Here is a 23,709-nt window from a genome sequence, read left to right as displayed (position 1 = left end):
ATTATTAGGTATGCTGGACCAAAGTTCATTACTAATAAGGGAAATATAAGAGCCACAATCCAGATAAGCCATTATGTACTTGCATTCAACAATGATAGGGATGTAGGGAGAAACTGAGCTGGGCAGACTTGATTTAGCAATAGGTGGGGCCGCTGGTGAGGTAGTTGATGGCTGGCCCACAACATCAACTAACGGTCGTTTCCCTGCCTATCAGAGAAATGTACTCTCCTTGGAGAATGAGGACGAAAGGATGTATCCACATTACCTTGACGTTCAGGTTGGCGATAGTCATCATAGTATCTATCACGACGGAGGGGGCTTCTTCCTCTGTCTCGTCTGTCACTAGGACTCGGTGAACGTCGCCAATTATTGTAGTTCTGACGACGGGGACTCGGCGATCGTCGGCGAAATTTATCAGCATAATTACGATGGAGGGGGCTTGCTGCTCTTTCTCGACTATGATACTCATAATCTGGGGAGTCATAGCCACGATGAACTGGGCTCGTCTCTCTTTCCCGTCGGAAATCAGGATACCGCCTTGGACTAGGACTGAATGCTCGACGTCGGTCCTCTTTGAAATGAGAACGAGGCGATTCATCTCTACTTCGGGTACGAGATGTAGGGCGAAGTGTCAGTGAAGAAAATTTCTTCTCAAGATCTTCAAGACGATCTAAAACTTTCTGAAGAGAAGGGTGATCAGAAGTTTCCTCGGATGGAGAGACAGCTGCACTGGGGGTTTCGGTCTGTCTGCCGAAAATATGAGCTCTCTCAATTCTATTAGCCAACTCGACAGCCTCTTGGAAAGTCTTTGCTCCCATTTCGTGGATTTTCACTTGCAAAACATTGCTCAGGCCAGCGACAAATCTTCGGAACTTCTCCCCTTCCTTGGCATTATCACCATAAGGAAAAGCTTCCTCGACCAATGATGCAATGGCAGCTGCGTACACAGGGATCTGCTCTCCCGGCTGCCTCACTCGAGCTGTAATACATGACTGGAATGTAGTAATAAAATCTGACCGACCAAAAATTGTGGATAGTCTCTCTTTGGCCTGTTTAAAGTCGGCCTGTTCACTTGGAGGAAGACTTTCCCATACAGAGAATGCAGGTCCTGTCAATTTGGAGGGAAGGACAAATTGAAGCTTGTCGGCCACTGATGAGTCAGCCGCTGCAACTACCTCCAATCTCCTAACCCATTGTCTAAAGTCCTTTCCATCTTCGCCAGAGAAAAACTCTGGCAATTCAATTCGAAACATGACTATGTCGACGAAGGATGAAATAGGCGAATAGGTTTGAGGTATTCGTATAATTATGAAGGAGGAAGGTTTCCTTTTCTTCTCTAGTAAATACTTGTCTCAAGTAGAGAAAAATGAATTAAATATAGATCTTCATTGCTTGGATACAAAGCTAATGTCAAGATCTGAGCACCAATATGAAGGAGGAAGATATACCACCAGATTGTTTGGATGCAAAGAGATCTATATCAGTTTAAACTACATCTGAAGGAGGGAGATTTACAACAAGAGTTAGAACTCTTATATCTAAACTCCAATAGCTGGCATGTCAGGACATATGAGAGGAAGACACCAGATGAAGTAGGGCGACCAACTCAGCCAACATCAAAACAAGGATGTAGCAAAAATATTACAAAATCTAGCCAGGAGTTACGATGTAAATGACTAGAAAAATGAGTGCTGCTGGGAAGCTGGACTATATATACTGTTATCAAATGAAGGAGGGTGTAAAATACAAACAAAATGTAGGTAGACTCACCAATAATAATGTATCAAAATACATGAAAAAGGGTGGAGCTCAGAAATACAACGAAGGAGGGAGAAAATGTCGATGCTGACAAAACAGGAATGGCATAGACTGGAAGTAAATATATATGAAGTGAGGGCGTGGCTGGATCAGGTCCGGATAAGACAACGGAACACCGCTGGCACCAGTTGTAACATGACCGTTTGTACACTTCCAAACTCAGTCTCCTATGCTCTCCTGTACTCAATCAAACTAAGCTCTCCTTTAATTAAACTAAAATTATTAAAGTGAAGATAGGGTGAACACAAAATAAATTAGAAGTTGACAAGATGAAGTCCAGATCAGCACTGACTTTACTTTCCAATCTTATCTTCTGCCAATGTACCCACATTGGATAATCATAGAAATCAACCAATCAAATATAAGGAAAATGGTATGAACTATAAAATGAACTAACCCTATTTAAAAATAAGAACCAATCAGAGAATAGAGAAGGGTGATCATGAGTTAAACTGAATCCTAATGAGAATTAAACAATAAGACCATGTGGAGTGGAAAGCTAATGGAAAACCAGGAAGCATGACTGAGGGGAAACTGAATGAATGAATGAAATGCAATGAACCTGTGTTGCTATGTGAGATGTATTGTGGAGATGGAATGAAAGATGAGATCATGACAATGTATGTGGATTGAGAGGATGGAAAGAAGGATGAGATGAGTAGGAATGGAAATAAACAAGTTGAATGTAAACAAAGTATGGAAAGCCAAATGTAAGAGTAAAGATTAAAATAGATAGACCCAGCAAAATTTACTGTTACAATAATAATAATATTACAAAAAAAAAAGAAGGAGAGGAACAATTTTAAAGGACACGTCGAAGAAAAGAAAGAAAATAATAGGCCTAACGAGTTGGCCGTGTAGTCAAATATGACTGGTCGCCATTAATAATAATAATATTCAACAAACAACAAACAATGCTCACAATCACTAACATTTAACATGTGGCCAAGGCTACCTTTTTACAGAGTAGTTTTTCTAGCTAGCACAGCCACAGCACAGGCGCCAAGTCCATGACTTGATGAATAGTCAAATGACAGCCATGATGAGTCCAAGGGCCAGGCATGCCATGCTATGCCTATGTCGACTTTTGATTCGAGTTTGATGTTGAAATAATTTAATTACACTGGCGTGAGCCGTAACAAAAATCAAGCATGACAAGGGAATGTCAAGATGAGATAGTCAGTGAAATACAATTTATGTAATTCTTTTATATGTGACTGGTAAGGAGATTCTGCTATGATTTAATTGCCTGGGGCCCGTTTCTCAACACCTGGACAAGTTAGTCATATCTTTATCCACAAACCACGGAGTTAGTTCCAATCTTACTAAACCTGTTTCACGAAAGGCTTCCTAAGTAAAATACCTTGATATCGATACTATCGGTAAAAAAAGCAGACGAGACGTAGCCTTAGTCACAACATAGCATAATTTTCAAAAAGAAAAATTATGACAAAATTGCAAATATTGTGATGAATTGGGAATTACATCTTTTAAAAATAATAGCACAGGTAAATTATGCATCATACATACTTAGACCATGAAGACTGGGGCATTCAATTGCTGAAAAATGGAATTATGAATAATTCATTTCATGACTAAAAAATCACATGTGGACGTTGAGATGGGTACCCCCGGGATATTCAATTTTAATAGTTTACGAAAGAACCATAACGTTTTTATTTGTAAAATTATGTTTTACGATTCCAAACATCATCCAAATATAGTTTAACATTTTTTTTTATAAATCTTTGATATCGATCTTACGATTTGACAAATTCTATGCATAAATTAGAGATTCAAATTTATCCAAATGTCAATAGGGTCTGAAAACGACAAATACAAGTCCAGTTATGGATGGCCTGATCAGATAGAATTTTTATCGATTAAATTAGTTTATGGTGAGACTACTACATATCGACCACCTCAGTCAGGCCGCAGCGTGCGCTATAATGAGCTCAGCGGTGCGAATTTATACATATTCTCGATCCAGACTTCCGGGACAAAATCCGTGCCGAGATGTAGCGAGATATTGCGAGGTTTTGACAGGGCAATTTCAAAAGTGCCTTGCATCAAGGCTAATTCAGAAATCATGGCGAAATGACTAGGTAAGTAATCTACGATCTTTCCTCTAAATTTTGGTATATTGATCATCATATTTACGGATTTTTTTGTCATCGAAATTTAAGTAAGATATCATGTCATTTTCGTTGATTATTTCCTCGTATTTTGAAGTTGTTTTACGTTTTGCTAGCTCCTGACTGGTATAAAAACTGTTTTATATTGAAACTTCTTACCTGAAAAGATGAAATGTTGCTTTGTGATGCCATCGGGGATTTTGATCGAATCACCAGTTCTTTTCTCTTAAAAACTGGTTTGCAAAGTGACTAAAATATCAAATTTGACCGGAAGTAGCCTTCGTTTGCTTGGTAGAATTGGTGAAACCGCGCGAAAACCTGTGACGTCGACGTTGGGTTTTGTGACCGAAATAACTAGAGTCTAGTCCCGTACGTGTATTTCCGTGTTATGTTTTTGTTATTGATAGTATTGGGTATGGTCGACTCGTCTTTTTAAAAATGTTAGACTGCTTTGATTACGTTAAATCTAACTTACTTGTAGTATTTGTATTGTACTTGATCTCTGAGGCGCTGAGCTGATTTAACTTTTGAAAATGAGAGTGGAGAGAGTGAGAGACTACGGCGTGAGGTTCTGGCTGCTTGTCATTGCGTTGAGCATAATGATGATTAACCCAGGCCCAGGGATCTCCCTCGGTTAGATGTCATGATGATGATCATGCATTATATTTTTAACTGAGAAATGATTTCAAAAGTTTTCTTATAGTATAGGTAAGGTTTGGGGGCTATTTTTAAGTTAAGCATGTGAATAAAATTGGGATTTTCTGGGGCTCATACTTTCCTTTTTTTTCGCGGGGGGGGGGGGGGGGGGGGGGGCGAAATCGCCCCAATGCTAAACTCGGCCCAGTGACTTGCAATTTTTTTAATCTAATATCAGTAAATGGTACGCAAAATGAATGAGATATGAATTAGAAAGGAGTTTAGGTCAATTAAAAATCTAAGCTAATTAATAACAGAACTTCACCCTGAAAATGGTTATTGTAAAAAAAAAGCAGAAAAAATATATGTCAAAGTTCAAGGAAAATCCAACCAATTAAAAGTAAAAAGAATAATTTTTTTACATCATTTGCTAGCAGCTATCTCATATCATATATATGGTAAAAAAATAGTGCAATGTACATTTAATTTTCTCAGATTTTTTTATTTTTATTCTACCGTCATCAATAGACAAATTATTTCACAACTGTTCCTGGAAGAGACAAAATCATCACAAACCATTGAAAAATTCAAAATATATGCCCATTATATTACATAACGTTTATAGGGCAGCTGCTCGTATATGACATCACAAATAAAAAATTGTGATATAAAAACTTTCTTAATCTTTAATTGATTTTCCTCAAAACTTTGCCAATATCTTAAATTCTCTCTGCTATTTTTCAAAACAAACTTTTGATCAGAAAAATTATTTAAATTGCCTTTTTTTAAATGCGGAAGACAACATGCGACAGGCATAAAATACTAAGTAATAATGTTTAGCATTACTTACGTTGAAATGAACAAAAAATATTTTCCTTGCATGTCAATCTCGAGCTTCTAGGTATCAAATTAACATGCATATTATCTTCAAAGTCATCAATCAAAGTGGATATGTGGCCAACTTTATACCATTCAGAAATCTGTAGCTGTGCCTTGAAACTGTTCCTTCTTCTGTGGAATAGATGTCTCTTGATGTAAAATGATATCATTGGGCCTGATCATGTTTTAATCATGAAATTTTTATGTTCATTTGCTCAATCTCATTCAACTTGAATCTGTTCATGAAGACTTTAAATTGATTTGAATTGCGATGTAAAAAAATTATGGGTTTTACTTTATATGTAAGACTACTTTTTCTGTTCACATTACAGGCTGCCCCAGTGCTCATCCTTAAAAGTTACTGGATTTGGTGATTCTATTTTACGTGGTGTCCAGGAGCATCTTCCCTCTCTTTCATACTTTCAAGAACTTAGTTTATATTTGGATTGGGATATAAATTGTTTTCCTGGCGCATCTATCTCATCCTTACGTAATCACATTTCGAACTTTAGAGATAACTCTCATTCCCATATCATATTAATACACATAGGAACAAATAATCTTCAGAATAGCATCTGGGAGATCGATAACAAATCATTTGCTAAATTGTATTACACTGTGCGAGAGAAGTTTCCCACAGCTGATATTATTTTTAGTGTTATTTTACCCCGTTGGGATTCAGAAGATTTATACACAAAGTCGAGATACTATAATAATAATTTACACCAATTGTGTTCAAGTTTTTTTAATTGTTATGTGATAGATGCCACTTCCCCCTTTTTGTGCAGTGATAGGTTTTTTTACGTTGATGGTGTTCATCTAACTCTTGAAGGGAAGGCGGCACTTGCTTCTGAATTCACAAATTTAATATCTCGCTTTGTTTACTACCAAAACTTCAAACCCAAGCAAACCACTAGAATACCTAAAGAATTAAAAAAATTGAGTAATACTTCCCGAAGTTCCCGCTCAAAATCAACTAATCAACAACCAATCCTCTCAGAAAAGGAAAAAGCCCTTATAAAATACAGAAAAAGGGAACGATATGGAAAGCCTTATGTTAAACCGAAGTTGGAACAACCAAAGAGAAAAAAAAAGAAAGTTGTAAAAAAACAAGATCCAGTGTTGCTCCCTCCTCCCCCTAAATATCACGAGCCAGCATATAAGAACCTGAGCCTTATTCCATACACCAGATTCCCAGCACAATCATCATGCTACCACACATGCTCCCGTTCCCCACTCCCCAAGTCCCCTACTCCATATGTTACTTCACGCAAGAAGGCCAGAGAAAGGAAGAGGAGGCGGCAGAGGATCAAGAAACACCGGAAAAGGAAGAAGGTATTTAGGTCTAATAACTTTGGTGGCTGGGCATGATTATATTTATTTTGGGGGGGGGGGCAAGTGGGGCAGGGTATTTTAAATGATAGTCCGGCTAGTAAAATGTATGACCACATTTTTTTTTTACACTTTCCTAACTTTTTTCCCATGGATGCGGTTTAGACTGGCCTTAATGCTCTGTTTGCCTGAGAAATCATTAAAGCCCGTTTATTGTCACCATTTTAGGCATCATTAGAAATGATCTTGCACTACAAATAAAAAAAACTCATTTAATTTAACTTGATTAAGAAATGTTTCTGTGTATGATATTGACTTGTAAGGAACATTTTTTTAAACATGTTTTTGTCTAAATGTTTTTTTTCTCATGTTAACCACAGATCAAATATGAGGATGTCCATTTGCTGGCCCAACATCACTATGACCAAGGAGCTTCAAACAGATGTGATTCTCCAGAAGTACATGATGTAAGATCCTCGGCTCTTCGTGTCACTCGTCCAGTCAGTCCTGATCCCCATCCACCACCAGCTCCACCTTCAATCGCACCTCATCCCCATCTACCACCAGTTCTGCCTTCAATTGCACCCCTAGCTCCCGATCCCCATCCTGATCCACCACCAGTTCCACCTTCAATTGCACCCCTAGCTCCTGATCCCCATCCTGATCCACCACCAGTTCCACCTTCAATTGCACCCCTAGCTCCTGATCCCCATCCACCACCACTTCCAACTTCGATCGCACCTCATACAATATTGTTTAGCAAACATACAAATGTTTCGTTGGGGTGAAAGAAAAGGCTACCAAACGTAAGCAGCCCTGTGGGAATTTTTCATGTGGTCCATGTAGCCTTTGTAAAAAAACATCCCACAAATACACCCATTTGAATTCAATTAAGTCTGTAATGCTAAAAGATTTAATCACATCAAAGTTTACAGACATTTCAGATTTTTCCTGTATATGTAACAGTTGCAGGCAAAAATATTCAAAAAAGTTGAAGAATGAGTCCTATACACCAGAAAAAAGTAGAAAAAAAATGAAGGATTCTCCATGCTTTTTGTCAGTATATTTAGATTGTGATTTAGCTGGTGCAGTTCAGACGCAGTGCAGTGTCTCCCAGTTTAATGAAATATTTTCACTTCAACTTGAAAACATACCTGAAACTATATATCTTTGTAAGTGTCACAGGGCACGCTTCTTGAATTTTTCTGTGAAGCAGAACAACATTTGTGCTGCTTGTGATTGTCAGCTAAGTGGTAAGAAATATGTAAGCACTTGTTTATCCACTGAAGGCATTGCCAAATTAAGCCAGATTAATGAAAATCTGTCTATAAAAGAAGATAACTTTATTTGTTCTTCATGTTATTGTTTTGCAAATCGTAAAGGCCAACAAATAAAATCACTTGATGATGTTAAAAATGAACTTCAGAAGGTATCAATGCAATATGAAGAAGATTCTGAAGAAGCAGATATAAAAGATATCATTTCAAAATGTTTAAATGCTACTTTAATATTTGTAAGTGAAATATGCAAAGCTGAAAACGGCTTCTTATTATCAGATGCATTTGATTTTTATAATGTTTCTGTGAAGAAAGCATGCAAGAGTGATCTTCTATATGGTAGAGCATTAAGGTCAAAACCATGGTTATTATCAAAAATTCTTGATAGATTTTCTGACATTTTGTGTGTTCACACATCGGCACTAAAAAAGGGAACCTTTTTATACGTGCGTAATATTTCAGTGCCTGACATACTTGAGTCATGGCATAATTCTTGTGCCAAAATAAGATCTCAAAGAAAAAAATATGAATCGCAAACAGATTCATCTCTTGATACTTCATATGATATGCCGAAAGAAGAAAGTTCTATTGTTGTCTCTCAATTTAATGACATTTGTTCAACTTTTAATACTCACCTTCGTAAGCAAGCTAAGGATATAAATGAAAATTTTTTGTCAAATCCTCTCTCACTTCAAACTTTTGAATTCGGGGCTGCTAATATTCTGTTTCACCCCTATGTTTGGAATTGTATATGTCTTCTAACAGCCAGTACTGAGGAATTGAAATATTTCAATAATACAATGATATATTCTACTCTTGATAAACATTTGGATTTCCCTAGTGATAAAAGTGCAGCTGGTCAAAAAAGAAAAATAAGGAGAATAGCTTTAATTTTTGTAATGCAATTTGTTCTTAATGATGAAAACAACTATCCATTTCACATCATTATTGCTAATGTAATTAAACGTATATCACATTCAACAAAATTGGTAGAAATAATGAATAGATTAGGATTGTCATGCTCTGATGACACTTTAGTAAGATTTTTGCAAAGGATTCAAGATATCAGAGAGGGTTCAGGTGTTTTATCCAATCTTGACCTTTCTTATTTAACATGTGTTTCAATAGACAATATCGATAAATTAGCTTCCTTCGCTGCAGTAGTAGCAGATTCTTCACGAAGTTACCATGGCACTTCCATTATGGCTCAGCAACCAAAACCAGTTTCTGAGGAATTGAATTCATCTGAAGTATGGAGTTATGATACAAATGATAATAGTAATATTTCGTCAGAAAATAAACAATTAAAAAAACCAAGTGTCCGCAGGAAATTGCCCACTTTTCAAGATAGTGATATTCCTAGTAAAAGCGATTTTTATATTCCTCAATATAAAACATATATAAGGAACCAGTTATGTGAGGATATTTTCTTTTTATCTGATTCTGAGGGCAAATCTGCAGATGATATCCTCTTGAATATGGTGATTTATATTGCACAGAGATATACATTTGTAAAATCAGGAGAGAACACTATAATACCTAGTTTTAAATCTAAATTAGCATTAGAAGGTGACAAATACACTGAGCAATCAAAATTTTCATATTTGTATATTTTGAACGAGAAAGCTGACTCTCCATCTACCATCAAGAAGGCCTTATTCCACCTCCAGAAATCATTTTGTATAAATGAAAAAATGAATCATTTAATTGTTGCTGGTGACGGTGCTACTGTTAGATTATTGTATGATCTTAAGCATGAGTGTGGTCAATCACTAGATTGGGTTATTCCTTTTCTTGGAGACTGGCATGTTCTTAAAAACTTCCAGGAAGTGATAGTTAAAGTATTTTGGGAAGCTGGCTTGAAAGATTTTGCCAAAGCATCTCATAAAAAATTGACATTACAAAGCTTAGCCTCATGTTCAAACTTTAAAAGAACCCATAGGTTCTTAATGCAAGTATATGAAGCAATCTTCATGAATCAATTATCATGCTTTTTGGAGTATCGAGCTGGGAAGGAAATAGATATTTCCAATGACAAGTTTATTTCAGATATTAATGATTGTTTATTAAAGTTATCTTTCAATAAAGGCCAGTTTAGTGGGGTGAATGAATTTGTAGATGCACAAAATAACCTTAAACAAGTGACAATGATTCCTTTCATGGAAGAATTTTCAACTTTTTGCAGTGATATGTCTGAAAAATATGAAACTTTTAGATTTTGGAATGGTTTTTTACGAAAAGACATGCTAGCATATATTAGTTTATATATAGCCATTAGGGAAAGAAATTGGGACTTACGAATGGCTGCCCTTAAGAGTATGGCTCCCCTTTTTCATGCCTTCGATCGACAAAATTATTCACGCTTAATACCATTACATATAAGTACGTTGCATGCCTTGCCTTGTTATGTTTTAGACCATTTCAAGAATGGTTCTTTTGTGTCAAATATCAAGGGAACAAATTATTCATCTGTAGCATTAGATGAGGCACACGAGATGCTAATTAATAAGGATTGTAAGATGGCATTGTCAAGTGGTCTTCCAAAACACATGGAACAGTTAGTAGGTAGTATTGAATACCAAGCACAATTATTGCGAACATTTGAAGATCAATTAGGGATTAATAATAGTGAAACCTTACATAGGGATTTAAATTGGTCAGTTTTTCAGTCTGAATTCAGCAATGTTAAATTATATTATGATGCAGTATGCAAAACATCCATGTTTCATTCTGTTCAAGATGCCAGTTTATATCATGTTGTCTCAAATGTTCAAGCTACCCCTGCACAACAAAAAAGTCTCATGTCATATAGGGAAATAGGTAAAGATTCATACGAATCTTACTGTAAGAGCAGAATTCTAAATGATACATCTGTGAAAAAACCTGTGAAAAGAAAATTCCAATTAAAGACATTTGCTAAAGAGAAGCTACGGCGAAAAAAAGTAACTGATCTTGAAAAGGAGAAGAAACTTATTACCCGCTGTTACAAAAGATCAATCGCCTTTTCTCGAGAAACTAAAACTCCAATTTCTGAACTTTGTCAGTTTGCAGAATACCCAAGGGCTATTTGTAACCAGGATGGTTTACCACACAAAGGTACCAAATCTGTTATTTATGACTTTTTTAACAAAAGATACTCATCTAATTATGAAATAGTGTCCCCGTCTTTCAAGTTTGTGTCTAATACATGTGTAATTATAGAAGGCATGAATATAATATATAGTTCTCCCCTGAAAAATCTAAAAACATTTGAGGAATATGCACAATTTTTGGTAGCTAGATGGGTGTTTTCTTTTTTCAAGAAAAATGTAAAAGAAGTCAGGATCCTCTTTGATCAAGTAGGAACACAGGGTATTTCTCCTAAAGATGTAGAACGTAGCAGAAGAGATAAAACTGAAGAAGAATGCTATTTTTATGAGTCACTTGATGACAAAGTCCCTCTTCCAAACCAATGGAATAATTTTCTTAAAGTTCGCCAGAATAAACACACCTTATGTCGCTATTTGTCAAATAAATTTATTGAGCTTGTAAAAAATTATATTGAAATAAACAGTGGTAGAGTTTTTATTACTTCTGGAGGATTTCATGTCGGAATTGAGAGTTCTAGTCAGTGGACAGGTGTTTCAATAAGTGAGCAAGGCATTGATCATCATAATATTGTCCATAATCACGAGGAAAGTGATACACAGATTTGGTTACATGTAAATGATACTCCTTGCAATAATATTCTCATATATTCTATTGATCGAGATATCGGTATGATAGGACTTCCCTTGAACTTTGGTAATAAACATGTCACAGTGCAATATAGTGCCCGAGCAGGGGATGAAAAATATCTTAATCTCAATTCATTACAGTCTGCATGTGACCATGATTCTGATTTGGCAAGTTTGATAAATAAACAGTTAAATGTTCGGAAGATTCTACAGGTTTTATATATCACATCAGGTTGTGATTTTGTTTCATACTTTGCGCATATAGGGAAGCCTACCTTTTTTAAATTGTTTTTCCAACATGCTCATTTTATTACTGGATGCTACAGTAATACACAAGGTCACTTAGCTCAAACTGAATTGAATGTTAATTCAGATGATGGTTTAATGTCTTTTTATCGCCTTATTATGTGCATATATTACCATGTTAACCGTTCTTGTCTTCATAATTACAATTCGATTATTGATCTGTACAATAGCATAGAAGATTCTGATATTATGTCACGGCATCATAAGGCTCTGGATATAGTACGTTTAGCTTCATGGAAAGGTGAATATGAAGATGATCTGCTCCCTTCTAATTCTGCTTTGAACCTTCACTGGTTAAGGAGTTGTTGGGTATCAACAGTATGGGATGAAGTTAATTCTCCAATTTTTATATACCCAAACATTTCTTTTTATGGATATAATGTAACAAATCAAGATGATAAGAACAAGGTCAGTATTATTTGGGATACAGAAGAAAATATCAATCGCATTAGAGAAAATGTTATATACCTTACTCGAGGCTGTGCTTGTTCTAAGAGCAAATGTATAAATAGGCTTTGTAAATGTGTTAAAGATAAAAGAAAATGTGGCCCTGGTTGTAGATGCAAACACTGTGAAAATGTTCCTAATGTAACTATACCAATGCAATCTACACTGACATGTGACACCATAGCAGAGTATTCAGCTGATCGTGATGATGCTGGTGATGATGATGATGACGATGATGGTGATGATGATGATGATGATGATGATGACGATGACGATGTTGAGGATGATGATGATTCTATTGTGAGCAGTACTTTAAGTATCCTTTATGATGAAGACATTGAAAGTGGCTTGGAAGTTGATATACTGTCAAAAGAATATGACAGAGAAAGCACGGACTCTGAATATGAAGATATGGAAATATGATGCTTGATGTTTTATATTTAACCATTGTTTGGTTTTGTGGCTGAAGTTTAATTCTATGTTTTATAGAATTTGCATCACAGTCATTTTATTTTCATTCTTTTATGTTATTGTTCAAGCCTCACATGATGTCCAAATTGTGTTTCATGCGTGACTTTCAAAGAGATGTATGCATGTATAACTCATTCACTTTACAACAACATATTTATTTTGTATCTAAGATTACTTGTTTTATCAGGAAATATTCTAGCAAATATTCTCTGACATGTGTGTGAACCAAAAGGGGAATATGTGAACAACATCTCTTCTTTCAAGATGATGTATTTTTGTTACATAATTTATTTCAGAAAAAGTATATGATACATGTATATTCTTTTATGTAGTTTTCATGTAAAAATGTGTATGCAACTCACATTTAAGTTGTCTCTTTTATTTTGTTTCTATTTAAAAGAAATTGCCAAAGAAAGTGCTAGAATTCTTGCTTTTAAGAATTTAAATGCAAGTACAAGAGGTATCTTGCCATGTACAGTATCAATAAAGATGGTACTTGAAGGTAGACATTGTGACATGAAGAAATAATACTATGGTACATCATTCTCAGTCACAGTTATAAAGTGTACAAGTGTACATGTATTTTTTTTTTACTCCAGATAACCAGTGCAGATAGAGTACACATACTTGAGAATTGACATCTGAAAAACATATGCACTGGACTACTGGTATATGTTTCTTTTTACAATACAGTATATTGTATCAAAGTATGTGATTTTTTAAGCATAGTGTATTGATTGTATTCTACCTTGAACGACTTCTGATACAAAGTTTTATAAAGAGTATGTTTATTCGTAAACTTGTTATGTTACTCTGAAAAGGTTATATTTTTTTCATGTATTTTTGTATGTATTATTTAAGTTGTTTTCTCTAGAACGATTTAAGTTTTAAATTTGTGTGTGAAGTACAAGTAGTAAAGAAGAAAGAAGTTTGTACAAACATTCCTTTTAAACACCAGTTGGTAGGGCCCATACGATAACCTTTCCAGCATTCATATACCTCATGTATATTGTAACAAGTCAGGTATTCACACAAGAGATGTACAGTATTTTTAATGTATTCATGTTTTTTGCAAGCATACTCATCCACTGTCAGCTGTTAATAAAAGTTGTCTTGCCATTTGGAGCATTATTTAATTTCATCTAGTACACCGGTCTTTTTTGTGCCTGATTTACCCATAATTTTTCAATTGATAGGCCTATGTGTGGTCGAGAATCGAGTGTGTGTGAGGGAAGAAAAATAACAGAAATATAAGAGGTGAGAGTGAGAAAGAGATTCTAGAAAAAGAAGAGTGAGGAAAACAAAGGGAAAGGGGGAGAAAGAAACATGTTCAGAGAGGGGGGGTGGGAGTTTTTTAAATGATTTTCTCAATGATGCTTTAGAAACATGATTTACAAGGCAAGGGTGTATATTCAGAATAAAAAGTGCATTGTGTGCATGTTGAGCCTAAGGGGGGGGGGTGTAATTTTTCATTTTTTTTTATTACTGTCAAGCCCCCCCAAAAAAAAAAATAATTTGGGGTTTTGGAAGGGGGGGGGCTTGTGCCCTTTTATCGGGATCCATCTCTGTATTGGATTAAAGTTGCGATTTATCAAAGAGATTTAATAATTTCATGCCAATAGTATGGCTATATCATCATGGGTAAAATAAAGTTGCTTAAACTACATGTATACGTGAATTTGTGGTGTTGAACTTTGATTTTCATTCCTTGATCACTTTTTGGAGTATAAAAAAAACAGTATCAAACATCGATCAGTACATATTATACGAAGAACACTAAGATGGCAATACAAACAGACAAATACAATAACTTCTAAAACGCCCTGCTAAAAAGACCCCGAGACGACGACTGGCTTCCAAAAGTGATACAGACACAATAGTCAACGAGTGGTACAATAGCGTAAGTCGGAGGGCTTCTGGTAACGGGGGTACACTCACTATAAAATACACCGTACGGTTAATCACAATGGACACTCGGCGGGTGCGCACTGTTTTCCTAGCTCGCAGTTATACGGAACTCGTGCGAAGCATGGTGGGGGAACCCCCGGTGGGATGCCAATCAAAACATCGCGTTCGTACGGCGTGCAATTTTTCCTTCGGCCTTTGGGAACACTGGTTATATTTTGCTAGCTCCTGACTGGTATATATCGTAGAATATTACATTATGGGTGTTGTTTGCTAGAAAGAAGGTTTATTGATACTCTGAAGCTATTATTTCGGTGAATCATGTATAAAGAACTAAATTTTCAAGATGTTTTGTAAACGAGTAGCAATACACTTTTGGCTCCGTTAAATCTCTTAGATTTTCAAGTATTTCTATAATTCACCTAAGATTTTTCTTTAGACAAATGAAATTTCATAGTTTTATCTCCATAACCCCGAAGATTTCATGAAAATGTGTCATTTCTTTCCAGAGTTATTCTATTGCGAATCCAGGTCTGTCATTGCTCATTACGTATGCAGAGACAAAATTTTCATGCATACGAGTTGTATAAATACGTGCGAATGTCCGGGCGCTGCGGCCTGACTGACCTCTTTTGAAACCGACCACCTTGCGCGCGTTAAAATTATTGCGTATTACAAACGATACGCGCAGGAGAGTAGGCGCAGTGTCCATAGAAACGGTAAGAATCGATTTTACGAGAAAAAAAGAAGCAACAAAAAGTAAATATTTAGTAAAATTAATCAAAATTGTATTGACCAGACCCAAACCCCGCTGAAAAACCAAGAAATCCGATAGGAAACGGCTTTAGAACAAGTATCCGTCGTCAATCGTCGAATCATGTGCCGGAGCTCGCAATGGAAGTAGTGAGACGATCATTTAGCATGTTGACATCACAGAACTGATTTGGAAGAGTCAAAATACTTCGCCACATCGACAAGAATAGGCCGTAAACTTAGTGTATCGCGGGTGGTCGGTTTCAAAAGATGGGTGCAAATGAGCAAATGTAAAATCGTCGCATTCGTTGTTCGTCGATATATACGCTGATTGAATCGGAGTCGCCGTGAGAAACATGGGAATCTCATCTGCTCAATTTTCTTCACAAATGAGATGAAAACTGAGTAAAATTGATGAATATTTTCGCAGATACAATGCTTAGAAGATTAGGTGGTCGATAAGGGGTAGTTCCAACCATACTATTTCAAAATGAATGGTTTTGTGGCGTTTTACCAACAGTTTTCATAGTTACTTTGTATTATTAGCTGATTAGTAATGATTGCATTATCCCACTTATTTTGGGATGTAATTTCAACCTCTAGGATTGATTACGTAAGATTATAATTTTCAAATTTCTCGGCACTTTTGCATGTCATAGTCTACCCACGTGATGCCACTACGTCATTATTAAGAAAGAAGTTATGACAGGTTCGGAGGTGTCATAAATATTTAGATCTAGTAGTGACATGAGTGAGCTGAGGTTGTTGTACCCGATCTTGGTAAAGAGGGCTTAGTAGCTCACTATCTCCGATTTAGTCAAGAAGTTAGACTTACGACGAGGTTGAGAAACGGGCCCCAGGTTATGAAGAAAAGCCTCTATTCAATTTCAAGGAAACGTGATATGCCCTATTCACTTTGTGTACATTAAAAATAGCACACATCGGCATGTAAATGGCCTTCTAATTTTCAGTTAAAATTAGAAAATGAATAAAAATTGAATGTCCATGTACATACCTCCCATTCATCGTATATTTTCTTCATTCGCCGGTAGAATGCATCTTTATCGACCGCAATGTTCGCCATTCTAGCACAACATCTGCTCAACAGAGTCTGATATGAAGATTTTTCTACAAATCCTCGCAAAATACAAAAATTCTTCCTGAAAAAATTCTTTGATCATGCAAATGTGCGTGCATCAAAAAAAGTCTAGCGCGCCAAAATTGCTAGCGCGCCACCTACAGCCGGTTGATGACAATCGCAAGTACCGTCAACTTTGACTCCGATTACACGTGAACACACAATGACTGCCTTTGCAGGTAGATCGATATAATTTTTTTTTTAAAGTTTGCATTGTTTTGATGTATATGTTTAATAGGTATTTGGGCTCTTACAGTTAGGGAACAACTGCTTATCACGATTAATGATCGGAGATAAGTAGGGATGGGTGGTGGCCGTGGGTGTCTCCGACGCTACGCCGGCTACGCGACGGCACCTAACCCAGGCCAGGGCAGGGAGCTCCGGTGCCAGTGGTGGCTTGCGCTGGACTAGCAAGCATGAGCATGATGAGCAAATTAAGGGGCCTGTTGCATTAAATGGTCTATCGTAGAACCGTTCTACCTACGTAAGAACGAGATGTCACAAAACTGTTTCACAAAGCCGGTTTGGCAAGACTTCCATACCGTACCGGTACCGTATGTCCCCTCCACTAAGTAAAATTGAAAAAAAATATGGTGGTTTATAAAGAATTATCTAGGCCTATAGGGCCTACCGTATTTAAGAAGGAAAAGTTGGAATATACGTGGATACATACCAAAAATATGCCTTTCGGCTTTATTCCGTCAAAAATTTGAGTGTGTGTCATTCCCAATGGCATCGGTTTATTTAGACAGAAAAATAAATACCCAACACTCAACAACTCTGGGAAAGTAGACTAGTCGTAATATCGGTTGATATACAAATAATGCATGCAGCCGAATGCGTTGCTGTTAGTGGAAATGCAGAGCACGCGAGATCTCTTTAGATAGATGCCGTACAGTGCACGAGCCGTTTGCGGCCAGTGCCCAGTGTGCATCATCTGAAGAAACCGAGCTTTCTCTGAATTTATTTGTATGGCAGTGTATACAGCCACACGCGTGTGTCTTTACCATCCAGCCACACGCGTGTGGTTATAGCAGAACACCCATCTGTGGATACCGCCACACGCCGCCAGTAATAACAGTAAAACACGTATGTAGGTCTGACCGTCTATATCACGATCAAAATAACCTCATTTCTTCATTAAATTCTTACATTCTAAACCCCTTTGATATCCTTAGATCGTTTCAATTTCATTCTCACCGTCTTCTCTCCTTGCTTTTCTTGTCTTGTTACAAACGGTCGTCTGTTTAACAGCAAATTCTCTTTTTCTACTTGTGTCGATTCTGGCTTCCTTCGTGGTGGCAGACCCATACAGCGTTAGCGCAGCGCAGTAGCTCCGATACACAGTCTGCATGGTCTGGGTTTCGTACGTACACACGTACGCGCACATAGCCTAGAGTCAGTAGAGAATGGACACAAGTAGAAAAAGTGTGGAAATTTGCTATTTAACAGGCGGCCTTTTGTAACAAGACAAGAAAAGCAAGGAAAGAAGACGGTGAGAATGAAATTGAAACGATTTAAAGAAATCAAAGGGGTTTAGAATGTAAGAATTTAATGAAGAAATGAGGTTATTTTGATCGTGATATAGACGGTCAGACCTACATGCGTGTTTTACTGTTATTACTGGCGGCATGTGGCGGTATCCACAGATAGGTGTTCTGGATATAACCACACGCGTGTGGCTGGATGGTAAAGACACACGCGTGTGGCTGTATACACTGCCTTACCTTTACACACGACAGAGCGAGTGCATTATTTGTTTTATAAAATAGCAACACAAATTTTTTTAAAGTTACAGTACAGTTTTGTTGGATTTCTTCCGGGACTTCTACCGCAGTGGTTTGCTCAAGCGTGCAATATCAATTTTCGGTGCGCATCTTTTGCACTGCCATGCAGTGCACCAAAAAAGTTGGACGTCATGTGCCCCGTATTGGCCAATCACGATGCTTAAAAAAAAGAGCTATTTTATAATTACTGTTATGAAACCCATGACTTTCATCAATTCCTGCTACTGCTAGCTCAGTGAGTAAAGCGACAGACTGGAGATGTTTCATTCTGCATTCCCACCGGAAGTAAGAGGGGAAAAAAAAGAGAAAGGAAGAAGAGGGTTATGAAGAAGTATTTTTTAGAATTAGTGGAGGGGACATACGGAAGTCTTTCCGCCGGTTTGGGCGATACGAAGATTGGTCCTTGGAAAGACACCTCCAGACATGTCCTACTCCTAGTACGTAGGCATGATCTTCTTGCACACCGCCCGCCACCGTCGGCATTGAGAGAAATGCGTTTACGGCAAGCCACACTGACATATCACCTTCAAACTTTTTTCGGGGTTGCACTCTGATGTATTTTATCTGGGATGGCACCAAGTTATTTTTTATTTGGGGCTAGTTGTCATCAATTTCAGGTCGTACGTCTTTCTGCATGGCAAGACGACCAAAAATTGATGTCATTTAAAAGGTCAAGTCCACCTCAGAAAAATGTTGATTTGAATCAATAGAGAAAAATTAGACAAGCACAATGCTGAAAATTTCATCAAAATCGGATGTTAAATAAGAAAGTTATGACATTTCAAAGTTTCGCTTATTTTTAACAAACAAGCCAGTTACATCCAAATGTGAGAGTCGATGATGTCACTCACTATTTCTTTTGTTTTTTATTGTTTGAATTATACAATATATCAATTTACGAATTTGATGATTAGGACCTTGCCTAAAGCACAAAATGTTAATATAATGGAATTCCACGTGTTCAGGGGGAATGAAACTTCATTTCACATGACAATGATGAGAAAATAAAAATATTTCATATTTCATATAATAAAATACAAAATATATAGTGAGTGAGTGATGTCATCAGTTCCCTCATTTGCATACTAACTGAGATGTGCATATAACTGTTTTGTGAAATGAAATGAAACTTTGAAATGTCATAACTTATTTTACATCCGATTTTGATGAAATTTTTAGTGTTATGCTTGATGAATTTTTATTCAAATCAAGGTTTTGTTGAGGTGGACTTGTCCTTTAACTTCTTCGGGGAAATGTAAGCCCCAATATTTTTTTTGAAATATGTTTCCTTTTATTCTCCCTCCGTGTTATCCCAACACCTTTCCCATTTAAAAATAAATAAACTTTATACTACTATCGATTTCATTTTTAAACAAGAATTAATAAAAAAAAATTAGAAAAATATTATGAAAAGATGGAGGAGACTTGCCCAATGCATGATTACGCCACCATCTTGTTTCCTATTATTCTTCCCCAACGTTACGGATGCGTGCGTCTCTAAATATTTGTCAGCTTACTGATGAAATTTTATTGTTTCTTTTGATAAACTGCACCTGACTTTTCAAGGTTAAAAAGTGGGGAAAACGGTGCAGTTTATTTACTGGAAAATATGGTACGTTAAGGTTAGGTAAACAAATACAATGAACAACTGTATCTTTGATCACAAAAAGGAATATTTGCAAAACTTAAAAAACACACCACATTTACCATGACGACTTTGGGAAAACCTTATTTTTGTTGGCAAATATCATTCGTAATGCTTATTTCAGATGCATGAAATTCACCCTTTTTCCAGTTTTGCATTTTAATTTCTTTTAAAAGTAAATTGTCTATTTCATACTTTTTTATTTATGAATATTCATATTTCTTGCAGAATCATATTTTTTTATTGGTCAGTGTTTAGCCATGAGTAATGATTGAGCATGAAAAAAATCTGAAAAGGGGCATTTACCTGCAGCCAACACACAAGATGGCGCAATCCATTTAAATAGTCACAGGCCAATGCATGATGTATTTTCGTGGCCGAAGTACATTCACAGTCTTGAGTACATCAATCATGTCTGTGACACAGGTCCAGCTTAATTTCATCCAATTTCTTGCTTTCTTCCACAAGGTGTAATGCATATGTCAGTGTACATAATCCATTGACAATCATTCTTGTCCTATCATTCCCAAAGGTTAGAGTACCATTCTTTATTCCAGAACTTATCAAGCATGGCTTTATCCTTTTTTTTTCTTCAGAATTTGGTTGTCTCCCTGAGATTACTCAGGCTGTGGATGAAATGGGATGGCTGTAAGTATATTACGGGAAATTCATCAAGCTCTAGAATTTGTAAAGTTATTCACGAGTTTTTTACTTTATTATTCTCTGAATGATAAAATATAATGCCCTAAATGAAATGGTCAGACTCAGATTTTGAGAGAAATCTGAATTATTTTTTTTTTATCCAAACATATCAATACAAGAATGTTACCTTTTATGGCAAAATTTTTTGTTGTACTTTGAAAATACTTGTTTATTTTTCATTTCTAATCTATCAGATGTGCCAAGTTAAGCAAATGAGGTGAAAAATGCCAACTGAGAAATCCACTTAATTTTTATCTGAATCACTTGTAAAGTTGTGTATTTACTTCGATGGAAACCCAATCCCCCCCCCCCCCCCCCCCGACAATGTTGATAGTTTATGTAAAAAGGAGGGGCTGATCTTTGAAATGATACAAAAATGAAGAATTGTGCAAATGGTAAATAAACAAATGAAATAGAGAATCATATTTTCTGGAAAATTTACTTTCATTATAAAACCCTGTTTCATTTCAGGATGGATTTCCAGCTGAGTATTGTATTTTTTTCTCCTTTTTTTTCATCATAGGTTGCCAACTGATGTTCAGGCTGAAGCCATTCCTCTCATCCTCGGGGGTGGAGATGTTCTCATGGTATGAATGAAACCTTACAGTAACATAGCCTTGGTGGGGTGGATCACATTGATGAATGCCAATGTGCCAAAATACAAAAATAATAAAAATACAAAATAATCAAAATCATTTTCCTAACAACTCAATTGGGAGTGTCAAAATCGTTGTCTCTGTATGCAGATCGGCAATTTTTTTTCATGCACATATGTATTTTGGGTAGGCTAAATTAACAATATAAAAGAAAGATAGTAATAACAGCAATTTTTAAATAACATAAATATTGCCTATTTGAGTAATAAAAGCTGATCAAGTAAAGATTTGAATAATTCATGGTCCCAAACAGTTAAATGAAAAAATAAGAATCCTTTTAATAAAAGGGATAAAAGAATAAAATGATTAATTCATTTTAAAAAGATTGATGTAGAGATATGGAAAGATTAAACAAATTTCATTTCTATTAGGAATAAAACAATGACACTCTGAATAAATGTTTCTTTTTTTATGATTTGATTGCTTATTGGTGCTGTTTTTAGGGTAAGGTCTGATATAGACTTTCAGGGGTGCCCAATAAACAGAAACATGGAGTACCTTGACTTGACACACTTGACTTGTTGTGTTGAAGATTGAATTGTCTAATTGATTTTGATGTATAAACATTTTCACTTTTTCTCTTGTTTATTCCATAGGCTGCAGAAACTGGAAGTGGAAAAACTGGGGTAAGCTAATACTTGCAGACTGTCAATTTTATCATGATTTATTTGTATTTTTCCTGCCAGTGTTTTCTGTATTGATCCTACATTTTACTTTAAGGATGGTGATTTGGTTTGAGGTATTCTGTAATCCATGTGCCTTTGCAACATGTTTGTGGTATGAATGTTACAGAGAATTAAGTGGGTATTGCAATTTGTTATTATTCTTTAGTATAATATTGCACAAAAATTTGCATTCTGGGTAAGTTGCCAATTCTTCATGGCTATGCCATAAAGTATTCCATAGGAGTTATTATATGACACCCTCATAGATCCTTGTCAGTTGATTGGTTGTTTGATATTCATCATTCTTCCCATTTTACAATGATGTCATCAACCGTGCAATTTTGGATCCATACGATTTTGTCCTTTGCACGCTCGCCAAGACCACCAGCACTCGTATTTGCAGCATGTATATGCGACAATTGAACAGCCCATGCTTGCACTGCATGCTCTTATGCATCCAACTTCATAAATTTTAGATGGCAATCTTCATTCGTGCAATGGACAGAGTACTTCATTCGGTGAAAGATGAAATGAATGATCCATTCATCTCTACTACTACTACTAGACATCTTTGAATGGATTATTTCGTCTTTCACCTCATAAAGTATTTTATCCATTGAAAACATTATTTCTTTGACATTGGATGGCAAATTAACCAATATTTGTAGAGTAGGCCCCAATATGAAAGATGCGAGGTCTAGTTATTTGTGTTTTTATTTTCTCATGCTACTAGGCATTCTGTCTACCAGTTATCCAAATTGTCCATGAAACATTGAGAGACAAGGCTGAAGGAAAGACAAAAGAATCTACTGCTTCTGTTAGCATGGGTAAGCAAATCAATATTCACTTGGCCTGCAAGCAGTTGGTTTTCTTAGATTGTCCTATACCATAACTCTTTGAGGGATTTTCGGGGTATTTCAGAGCCATTCTACAGATACCACAAATATCAGTGATCATGGAAAATGTTGGAACAATTTGCTAGTGTTTGGTCTTTCATTGGTCTTGCAAATGTCTCCATCCTGTGGAATGTGATCCTTATTTTTATTTCTCAATTGAAAATTTGAAAAATATAAGGCTAGCCCAAGTGGGTATTAGGCATGGTATTAGGGGTCTGAGAGTTCAGCTTTTTTTCTATTTTAGCTTTATTTTTAGATTTTTGTATACTTAATTTGTACAAAGGTTGTAGGAGCTTTTGCAATTTCAGCTAATTTCATTTGTCATCACTCACTTCCCTTGGGTAAGAAGACAAACTGGTTATAGATAAATTTGCCTTGTAGTACTGTAGACCAAACAGAAAATATATGAAGTGAGTGTAAATAATCAGCAATTTACCAGCAAATCATCCTCCGCTTGTCTGATAAGTTTTCTTTTTACTGGATGTTATGATTTCAAGGTGTGGTGCATTGTTCTGTCTGTGTAATTACTCAATCTAGTATTCATG

General features: G+C 36.2%; 3 protein-coding genes across 5 annotated transcripts in view; 2 read left to right on the top strand and 1 right to left on the bottom strand.

Annotated features, from left to right (window-relative positions):
* LOC121407299 (FACT complex subunit SPT16-like) overlaps nucleotides 1–16,864 on the bottom strand; it is a 48,792-nt gene extending 31,928 nt beyond the window's left edge. Inside the window, exon 1 of the mRNA XM_041598288.1 lies at nucleotides 16,691–16,864. Coding sequence (XP_041454222.1) covers nucleotides 16,691–16,759 — 69 coding nt within the window. The 5' untranslated portion in view covers nucleotides 16,760–16,864. The remainder of the gene's footprint in view (nucleotides 1–16,690) is intronic.
* LOC121407298 (pollen-specific leucine-rich repeat extensin-like protein 1) lies at nucleotides 3,747–14,466 on the top strand. Of its 3 annotated transcripts, none has more exons than XM_041598285.1 (3): nucleotides 3,747–3,923; nucleotides 5,801–6,803; nucleotides 7,181–14,466. In XM_041598285.1, exon 3 carries the CDS (start codon nucleotides 7,702–7,704, stop codon nucleotides 12,967–12,969), a length of 5,268 nt encoding a protein of 1,755 aa, XP_041454219.1. In that variant the 5' UTR covers nucleotides 3,747–3,923; nucleotides 5,801–6,803; nucleotides 7,181–7,701; the 3' UTR covers nucleotides 12,970–14,466. The 3 variants fall into 2 exon arrangements, with proteins under 3 accessions (XP_041454219.1, XP_041454220.1, XP_041454218.1); XM_041598284.1 differs by lacking the exon at nucleotides 3,747–3,923 and having other exon boundaries at nucleotides 4,751–6,803.
* Nucleotides 16,865–16,902: 38 nt separating the features above from the next.
* The window catches only part of LOC121407300 (ATP-dependent RNA helicase DDX1-like), a 42,557-nt gene continuing 35,750 nt past the window's right edge, over nucleotides 16,903–23,709 (top strand). The window contains exons 1-5 of the mRNA XM_041598289.1: nucleotides 16,903–16,992; nucleotides 20,842–20,893; nucleotides 21,471–21,534; nucleotides 22,200–22,229; nucleotides 23,002–23,095. Of these exons, the coding sequence (XP_041454223.1) occupies nucleotides 16,977–16,992; nucleotides 20,842–20,893; nucleotides 21,471–21,534; nucleotides 22,200–22,229; nucleotides 23,002–23,095 (256 nt within the window). The 5' untranslated portion in view covers nucleotides 16,903–16,976. The remainder of the gene's footprint in view (nucleotides 16,993–20,841; nucleotides 20,894–21,470; nucleotides 21,535–22,199; nucleotides 22,230–23,001; nucleotides 23,096–23,709) is intronic.

The sequence above is a fragment of the Lytechinus variegatus genome, chromosome 2, assembly GCF_018143015.1.
Source record: "Lytechinus variegatus isolate NC3 chromosome 2, Lvar_3.0, whole genome shotgun sequence".
NCBI lineage: Eukaryota > Metazoa > Echinodermata > Echinoidea > Temnopleuroida > Toxopneustidae > Lytechinus > Lytechinus variegatus.
Note: the sequence above shows the minus strand (reverse complement) of the source record. Positions and strands in the feature narration are given on the sequence as shown.